The sequence below is a fragment of the Crocuta crocuta genome, unplaced genomic scaffold (genome assembly GCF_008692635.1).
Source record: "Crocuta crocuta isolate KB4526 unplaced genomic scaffold, BGI_CrCroc_1.0 scaffold214, whole genome shotgun sequence".
Classification (NCBI taxonomy): Eukaryota; Metazoa; Chordata; class Mammalia; order Carnivora; family Hyaenidae; genus Crocuta; species Crocuta crocuta.
This window is the reverse complement of record NW_027529999.1, coordinates 1,322,007-1,331,146: the sequence shown is the minus strand read 5'-3', so window position 1 is coordinate 1,331,146 and position 9,140 is coordinate 1,322,007. Positions and strand designations below refer to the sequence as shown.

At 49.3% G+C, this 9,140-nt stretch overlaps 1 protein-coding gene across 1 annotated transcript in view; it reads right to left on the bottom strand.

Moving 5' to 3' along the window:
• Positions 1–618: 618 nt before the first annotated feature.
• PUM1 (pumilio RNA binding family member 1) overlaps positions 619–9,140 on the bottom strand; it is a 126,839-nt gene continuing 118,317 nt past the window's right edge. The window contains exons 20-21 of the mRNA XM_077763553.1: positions 4,487–4,679; positions 619–2,482 (exon numbers count right to left, since the gene is read on the bottom strand). Coding sequence (XP_077619679.1) covers positions 2,351–2,482; positions 4,487–4,679 — 325 coding nt within the window. The 3' untranslated portion in view covers positions 619–2,350. The remainder of the gene's footprint in view (positions 2,483–4,486; positions 4,680–9,140) is intronic.

Sequence of the window (9,140 nt, the reverse complement as noted above, 5' to 3'; positions counted from 1 at the left end):
AGTGGCAGCGAAGGCTGGTGAAAGGCGGGCACCTCTGACACAGGTGGCGGCCACCTCCATGAGCTACAGCCTCCTGTCCGGAAAGCCGGGAGGGGTCCCCGGTCAGGGGGGGGACAAGCAAGGTGAGCAAGCCCGGCTCCTGGGCCGGCCTGGGCACGTGAGCATGGGCAGGCTGGACGGGGGCAGGGACAGCCTGGAGAACGGGGCGGGGACCCTGGGAGCAGAGGCGGGACAGCCGGACAGCAGCCCAGATGCCTCAGCTGCCGCCTGCCTCGCACAATTCGATGCCCCAACGTGCACCGTAGCCAGGAGTCGTTCCTGACGGACTGAGTTCCGATCCAGCCCCGCGGCGCACGCTGCCGCCAAGGCCTGAGAGAGCAGATGAGGGTCCCGTGCCTGGGCCACACCGCGGGGCGCAGGCTGTTGGAGGGCGCTCCTCGCGTCGGACAGCAGACCCCCGGGCCCGGGGATCCAGTTTTCAAGAGAAGCCGGGAATCAGGACTGACGTGTCAGGTCTCAATTATGAAAGCACGCGGCAGGCCAAACCCAACATCTTTGGGTCAAAANCTAAGGGGGTGAGGGTGGGGGTGGGGGTGGGGATTGAAAACAAACATAAACTCAGATTCCAAAGTTCTGTATTTTTCAAAATAAAGATCACACATTGTTTAGAGACAATCTACACAAGAGTTACAAAAAATAGTTGCCCAGGCATAAGCATACACAGGTTTGTTAATTATACACATATGGTTACAAGTGTGCTTGCAAAAAAGTTCATTGGAAATATACACAAGGCTCTGGAAATGTACACCGTGTAGTGTTACAAGTCTATATTCAAACAAGGAAAATTGACAGTATGTTACATTCACTTACAAGTAGACAAAATGCAAAATACAGTTCATCTTCTGTACAAAAAGGAAGGGCAATTCACACTTTACAAGGTGAGGGGGGCTCTGATTGTGAGGAAAGCCGGGGCAGGGCTGAACTTTGCACGTCCTCATGACCGTCACAAAATAAGCAAAACGTTACTTTTTTAGGATTAAAAAAAAAAACACTAGTGTGAACTGAATCATCTTGAATAACATTTAGAAAGGATCTTGCTACTGTGGGACTAGGTGACAAATAAAACCAAGCTATTTTTTTTTCCTTTTTAAACATTTAACTAGGCTGTATAAAGAACATTTATTCCTTCAAAAGAAAAAAAATTTACTTCTGGTTGAAATTACAATTTACAATATACAACACTATGTGCTACGACCATAAAACGTGTGAATATACACTGAGTGCACGGGGCTGGCGAATCCTCTTTTCTTACCAAAAAACGTGTTTATGTTGATTCAAACTTCTCCACATTTACATTACAGGTATACAAATGTACAATTGTACAATCAAAAGTATGTTCGACTACTAGGGTACATTATAGATACAGATTAGACATCAAAACAAGAAAATACTACAAATTTGTATATATGCAAAGTCTACACTGAGTATACACTCTATATTTATAGAAGCAAGACCAAAAGCAGAGTTGGATTTTTTTTTTTCTCATGCTAAATAATCAATTGATTTTGCCTTTCAATGTTAACAGAAAAACATCCAGTAGGCAGTAAACAAATCCACCCGCCCGGCCTTGAGGGGCCTCCTAGGAGCTCACGTCTCCCCCTCCCAAAACACGCTGCACATCTTCTTCAGCATAATAGTCTCCAAAAAAGGCAATTTTTCCAAGTTTCATAAACTTAATGTCATAAACTGAGGCTTCAGCAACTCTAAAACAATTGTCATTTTATATATATATATATATGTATATATATATATGTTTTATAAACAGTGTTAAATGCCAGTTTGGGGTCATTTAACAAAATTCAAATTTCGCAGGTTTTTTTGTTTTTGTTTTTGTTTTTTACTAAAATGAGGAGGTGGGGAAGAGCTATTTGCAAAACTTGCCGGCAAGGCAAAATGGATTAAAAACCTTTTTTTCTTTTTTTTGACTTTTTTTGTTAAACCAACCACCCTGAAAGTTTCCACACGTCTACTATAGATACAACATTGAACAAAATATGTGGCCTCCCATGTACACTGGTTACCTATGTACAAGTATCCTATACACCAGTAAAACAACAGGGCAATTAGTCAATTAAAAAAAATAATTAGTACATGTTATGCGTAATAAAATTAAACAAATTTACAAAGGCTTTTCCACTTGTGGATTTGATTCCTTTCTCTGGAGGAGCGGGTGACCCTGGAGCAGCCATGTGCCCGCCTCAGCTTCTTTACTGGAACGTTTCTGGTTGCTGGTTGGATCCGCCAGTGGGCCGGTGAGGTCAGTGGAACGAGGGGACGGGGTGACACTGCCTCAGATAATACCATTTGGGGGGCCACAGATGGGCCCTAGGTCGACGCCATTCTTCATGTAGTACTTCTCCAGCTTGGCCAGGATGTGCTTGCCGTACGTGTACTTGCGGAGAGTTGCGATGTGGGGCCGGATCTGGGGAGGAAGCAGTCTGTGTTAGTGCAAACCGACCGGGCGGGCTGACGCTGTGCTCCCAGGCACCCAGATGCTCACGCGTGCCCACAAGGCGGCACCTGCCCCTGGCTCCGTCAACGTGCCATAATTCTAGGGCTGAGGTGATGAGCAATGACACAGGACACGAGGGCTCTGGAGGGGGCTGGCCACAGACCACTTCTGGGCCAGGGCACAGAGCACGGGCAGCCCGCCTGACGACCACAGTGACCCTGCGCAGTGCCATCTGAGACTGCTTTTGGCCTCTCGGCCCCACTCAAGGCGCCTGGGCTCCCCTGGGCAGGGAGTTTCTCTCTGGGCATCACGAACGCTGAGCTCATCACCTGGTCCTGCCTCCAGTTCACCAAGGATCACAGAAAACTAGCGACAAGAGCCATGACTCGTGTCGGCAGGCACCGTTCATTTATGCCTCAGGAGGCAGCTGCGATTATCCCCATTCACAGGGGTGGAGTCACACAGCCAAAGTCAAATGGCTAATGAGGCACAAGTGTTTGGTCTTGCAGCGGGGACCCCTCCCCGCTCTGCACCCCCAGCACTGCCCATGGCGCCAGGCTTGCCCCCCACCTCTCGCAGCACCCAGGTTCGGCTCATTCTCTTCTCGTCTGTTTCCATCCCTGACACGAGAGGTGCTTCCTCGCGGGGAGCCCGTGGACCTTTCCACAACCCTGGCTACGGCACGGGGTGCGTGGTCTTACAATCGCTGGCTTTGCCACTGGTGCCACAGGCACGGTGAAGGGCGGCGCTCGCCAGGCTGCTCCCCGTCCCGATGCGCCCCTGCACACTCAGGCACACCGGGCGCCCACCTCCGGGGAGATGGACAGTCTCTACCTCGAGGGCTCCATGTAGGCCACGACTTCTGTCTGCCTAGCCAAGGAAGTGTCGCGTGGCTCTGGAAAGTGCTTCTGCACTGCAGGATGCGGGCACAGCAGCTCTGGCGCCCTCACCTGCAGCCCGCGTGGGGACCATCACAGCCCCAGCTCGATCCTGAGTGTGGGACCCACGCCATTCGCCTCCACTCCTCTGGAGAAAGGACTGTGACAGTGCTACGCTTTCATTTTGTCATCAGAACGTGAGGTTCAGGACCCCCTTGCTTTTTGATGGCTCTCCTTTAAGAGACATGAATGACACAATTCTTCCATGCATCCTGACGCTGGGACTGGCCGGCAGGCCCAGCTGCCAGGGAGGCCCGGCCTCCCTGTGCATCGTCCACACGCAGGCGCGCTACTGTCAGACTCCACCTTTCCCCTGACTCGGGGGCAGGAGGGAGGTGATGGGCCTGCTCCTTGGCCTCAGTGGGCGCTGTGGGACCCGGTGCCGGGGCTTCCGGCATGACTCTTCCTCTCTAGCCTCCCCCAGGGGGCCAGCTGCCACGCTCCCGGCCTCACTCCCACAGCCGCTGCCTCCTGCCCAGCCTCCTCACTGTCGCCTCTCCTACTGTCCCCCTCCTCTAAGTCACTCATCAGCCGGGACAGTCATGGGAAACGTCAGCGTGACCCCACAGCCATACGCCTGCTCTCCTGAGCTCGCTTTGCTTCTTCAGATACCCCCTCTGTCCCCTGCTCTGCCAGGTTCCCTGTGCCTGGGGAGGGTCACTCTCTCGGGGAGCTTTCTCAGTACCTTCACATTAGGAAAAGACCCTGCCGCACCGTGGCACAGCCCTCCCCGGCACTTCCCCAGCACCAGCGCAGACCTCTGTGCACGGTGCCACTGGATGCAAACCCAGGAGCCCTGCCAAAGGGGGGCTCGCTGTAGGTACGCACCCGAGTGTTTGTCAAGTGAATGAATGAATGGACATGCTTCTAACTTCCANCCCCGCAGATGGAGTTAGGGCTCTTTCACACCAGTGGGCTAGGAGCCATGGGGAGAGTGGGCAGCAAGACGCCCACCTCCGTGGGCACCTCAGAGCAGAGCGCCAAGCAGCGCAGGCCGTGTGCGTCTTCTCGGCATGCCCTGGCCTGGCCGGCCTACCTTGTGCATGACGATCTTCCGCTGGGCGGGCTCCGCCACGTCAATCATCTTCTGGACCACGTAGTTGGCATACTGGTCCTTCATCATGGTGTATAAGGCACTGTGGGGACCGTCGTTCATGGTGCACACCTCGTCGATCAGCACAGCGCGCTCCGTGCGGGAGGCGTGAGTGACACACTTCTCCACCACGTTGCTGTAACGAGACAGGCCCGGACGGTGCTCTTAGAACGAGCCTCGTTAGACTATGCCCATCTGGCCTCTGCCCTGACCTCAGTCAGCAGCGAAGGAGAGCCTGACATTCTTGAAGATTAACTCATCAGCCGCCTGGCCTCCGAGCCGCCTTTGCCATCTGTGGCCTCCGACGTGAACCACGGCCGAGACCAGGTCTTGGGTGAATACGAGACCCCACCCTCCAACAGGGTGAGGGGTAACAGGCCCAGGCGAGTGAAGGGACTCCCACATAAGGTTCACGTGACTAGCCAAAAGCCGAACTTGCTGATTATCACAATTCAACACATAACCAAAATCAATGAATTCTCTCCTTTTCTGACTGTTACTAAGGTCAAGAACTAGCCTTACATGTCGTCTGGATCTCGGGTGCCAACCACAAAGCGTGGCACTAGAGAGAGAGGCCCTGCAGACATGGGTCAGGAGTGTATGAGGAGGGACCATGGCACTCACTCAACGACCTCGGGGTGCCTCTTACGAGTCTATGGACCAGAACCACCTTCAGGTCTGCCAGCATTTCTGAACACTTCAGAAACACATCATCTTGGGAAAGGAAAACAAGACTGTGGCTACATTAAGTCCAGAGGGGCCGAGAGGGTGATTAAATTACATGCAGGTGTGCTAATGGGTATTTACCATCGAGGAGTGACTGATTCGGTCACTAACGTTTGTTTTTAAAACTCAACACTACTTTGTATCTTGTGGCTTTGTGGGTATGAGGAAGTTGTGTGATGTCAAAGCACATACACGGTTTGTATGTGGATTGCAGGAGCCAATACCTGGCAAAAAGGACATCTGGTGGGTCAGTGGGCAGGTGAAGGCTTTGCAAACAGGCCATGACCGGGGAAAGAGCTGCTCTGGGCCACAGAACACTCAGAAAGAGAAGGAACTTAAGAGACCAGACCTAGCTAATGCAGAAAGCTCTTGGATGCATAGGCGGCTCAGCTGTTAAGCACCTGACTGGCTCAGGTCATGATCTCATGGTCGTGAGTTGACGTCCCACCTCAGGTGAGCTCAAGCCCCGCTTTGGGTGAACATGAGCCCTGCGTCGGGTGAGCCCCACTTCTCTCTCTCTGCCCTTCGCTCACTTGTATGCCCCCCTCAAAAAATACATAACATACACACATAAAGTATATTAAAAAAAGGGGGGGGGGCTTTTTTGTGACAATCCTGAAAGATGGCCACTTAGCCTCTGCTTGGGAATTTCTAATAGTCTGGAAGCAATTACTTTCTCTGGCAACCCACCAGCCAGGCAAATGGCTCCATTAAACATTCTTTATCAACCGAAGCAACACATGCTCTCCCCTAAAACTTCACTCATTTGTCTTACTTTTGCCTTCAGGGACTGAAAAAGGACATGTATGCTGACTGCAAGGGGCACCTTAAAGCAGGTACTCTGTGTCTTACTCCTTCCAAAGGCCAGTCCTGTGGCTATCTCAGCAGGCAAGTAACTGTCACCAGAACAATCCCCTGCTCCGCAAGTTTTTACACCACAAGAGGGTGCTGCTCCATGGAGCTCTCAGTGGCCTTGCATGTGGAACACAGAGCTTATATACATGCTTCTATTTAGAAAAAAACATTCTCAAACTAAAATGTCAAGAACTAGCATCGTACTGGACATTTCTTAAGATGCGCAGTGTAGATCAAGTCTGGTGAGCTACTCGATTGAGTCTAGTTAAGACAAGAGCCTCTCCTTCTGACACGGCCCCATAGAAAACCTGCTTTCGCAACCCGCCTTCTACAGCACCAAACATACAACTGGCATACAGCACTATCTAGTGTGAGCTAAATCTGTGGCCCCATGGAAGTGAATCTCCTAATACCACTGGCTCCTCTGTGGCAGAGAAGGGAGCGAAGATATTACTGAGCTGCCTCAGAGAGCACAAAGTCAGTCATGATCTACAGGCAAAGAATTCATCACTTGTCAGGACAGCTTGGTCGGATTTTACTTCCATCCACTCCAGGACTCGTCCCATGACCAATCGGTCAGGGTTAGAACAGAACTTCCAAACTGGACTGGGGACAGGACAGACACTCCCTCATCTGGGCACATGACCCAATCCTCAACAATGACCCGTCTTCCAAGGAAGCAGGCAGGTCACTCAGTTACCACCCTGGGATCCCGCTTGGCTTCTCCCCTAATCCCTGACCCATGGTGCCGCAGTCTTTGAAGTCTATGCTAGTGTTCCCATTTTTGGGTGGGGACATCAACTTAGTGATTTGGGACCAGCTTCTTCTTCTTCTTTTCTTTTTAATGAAACAGAACATTAAATACCGGAATTCATCATGGACAGGGGCGCCTGGGTGGCTCAGTCGGTTAAGCGTCCAACTTCGGCTCAGGTCATGATCTCACAGTTGGTGGGTTAGAGCCCCACATCAGGCTCTATGCTGACAGCTCAGAGCCTGGAGCCTGTTTCAGATTCTGTATCTCCCTCTCTCTCTGCCCCTCCCCTGCTCACGCTGTCTCTCTCTCTCTCAGAAATAAATAAAACATTTAAAAAAAAAATTCATCATGGACAACACAGTTTCAGTTACACGTGTATGCATGTGCCTGTGCCTGCAAAGTCAATGAAAATTTTACTTTTTATTCTGGGTCACCCTCAAAAATGTCGGAAAGTCTATTTTACTGTTTTGTTATTATTGATCTATTCCCAAGTGTATCAGCTCTTTTCTTCTATTAAAGATATTGCTGATATTAAAGCCACACAGTGAATTGTATGTCAGATGATTTATTTTCCTATTCTAGAATTTCCATTTTGTTTTTATAATAAAGCTTCTACTTCACTACTAACATATCTTTTCATTCATTCATTACAACCATACTTTCCTTTACATCTTTGACTATAATGGAAATAGCTGCTTTATAATCTTTCTCTGCTAACCCTAATATCAGGGTGGTCTGGAACTAACTGAAGTTTTTTTCCTTCTTTTTCTACTTTTTCTTTTTTCTTGATTATAGGCCAATGGCACATTTTCCTGTTGTCTAGACATAATGATACACTGGAGAAACTGAGTTCTGTTATGTTCCTCCAAGGACAGTAAGTCCCCCACTCCTTTTCTCAGTGCAGTGAACTTGGCTGAGGTCAAACTGCAAGCTTGTCCCATGCAAGAGGAATCTCAGCTCAGTTCTTTCAGCTCTTTCACCCTTAGCTGGGCTGCCTCAAGTTCAGTCCATGCAAACAAATGTGATTCAGGAGTCACCCAGGTATTTGGGAGGTTTAAATGTGAGCCTCCCCCTCCCTGGTTCCTCCTTTCCAGGATTTCTCCCCTGTCACTTTGGCACTCTCGCTGCCAAGTCCCAAACTCCTGCCTTCTGGGAACACTAGAGATTTTTTATCCCAACGCTAAAAGCCATTAAAACTAGGAAATTTCCTGATTATAGTCAACAACACTGCATTATAAATTTCAAAGTTGCTAAGAGACTAGATCTGAATAGTGTTCTCAACACAAAAAAGAAATGGTAACTGGGGTGCCTGCATAGCTCAGTCAGTTAAGGGTCTGACTGGATTTTGGCTCAGGTCGTTTTCTCATGGTTTGGGAGTTCAAGCCCCGAGTCATGATGGTGTGCTGCGCAGAGCCTGCTTGGGATTGTCTCTCTGCCCCTCCCCAATGCCGGTGCGCGCATGCATGTGTGCTCTCTCTCAAATAAACTTAAAAAAAAAATTTAATGATAATTATACGTGTGACATGATACAGGTGCCAGCTGACGCTGTGGTGATCATACCGCGATATATAAATCCATCAAACCAAGATGTTGCGGACCTCAAACTTACACAATGTTGTCAATTATATCTCAATACAACTCAATACAAAAAGAAAACTCTGGAGCACCTGGGTGGCTCAGCTGGTTAAGCATCTGTCCCTTGAGTATGGCTCAGGCTACAATCTCACATCTCATGGTTTGATCTCACAGTTTGTGAGTTTGGCCCCACATCAGGTTCCACACCAACAGTGCAGAGCCTGCTTGGAATTCTCTCTCTCTTGCACATGCTCTCTCTCTCCCCTTCCTTCCCTCAACATAAATAAACTTATAAAAAGAAAAAAGAAAAATCTAAAGGGGCAGGCAGGGATTTCCCCAGTGCAATTACCTCCTTCCCAGTACCAACAAGCCTCCCCTCCCCCAACCTCTTCTGGTAACTACCTGCTCTTGACCACACTGTAACAGCTAATGCCTTCAGGAAGGTTTCTGGCATTTTGTCCACAATTTACAGTTGTTTGTCATCTGTGGGGGGATTGGGCCCAAAGTAGCTACTCAGACATTACCAGGCCACAAGTCTACTGTAATATTAATACTTATATTTAAGGGTAAAATATTAATTAAATATACTGAGTAACAAGTAAAGACAGATAATGACACAAGGAGAAGTTCTAAGAGATTCTGCCTCTGCTTCTCTGGTCTTGGCAAATGTCAAAAAAAAAAAAAAAA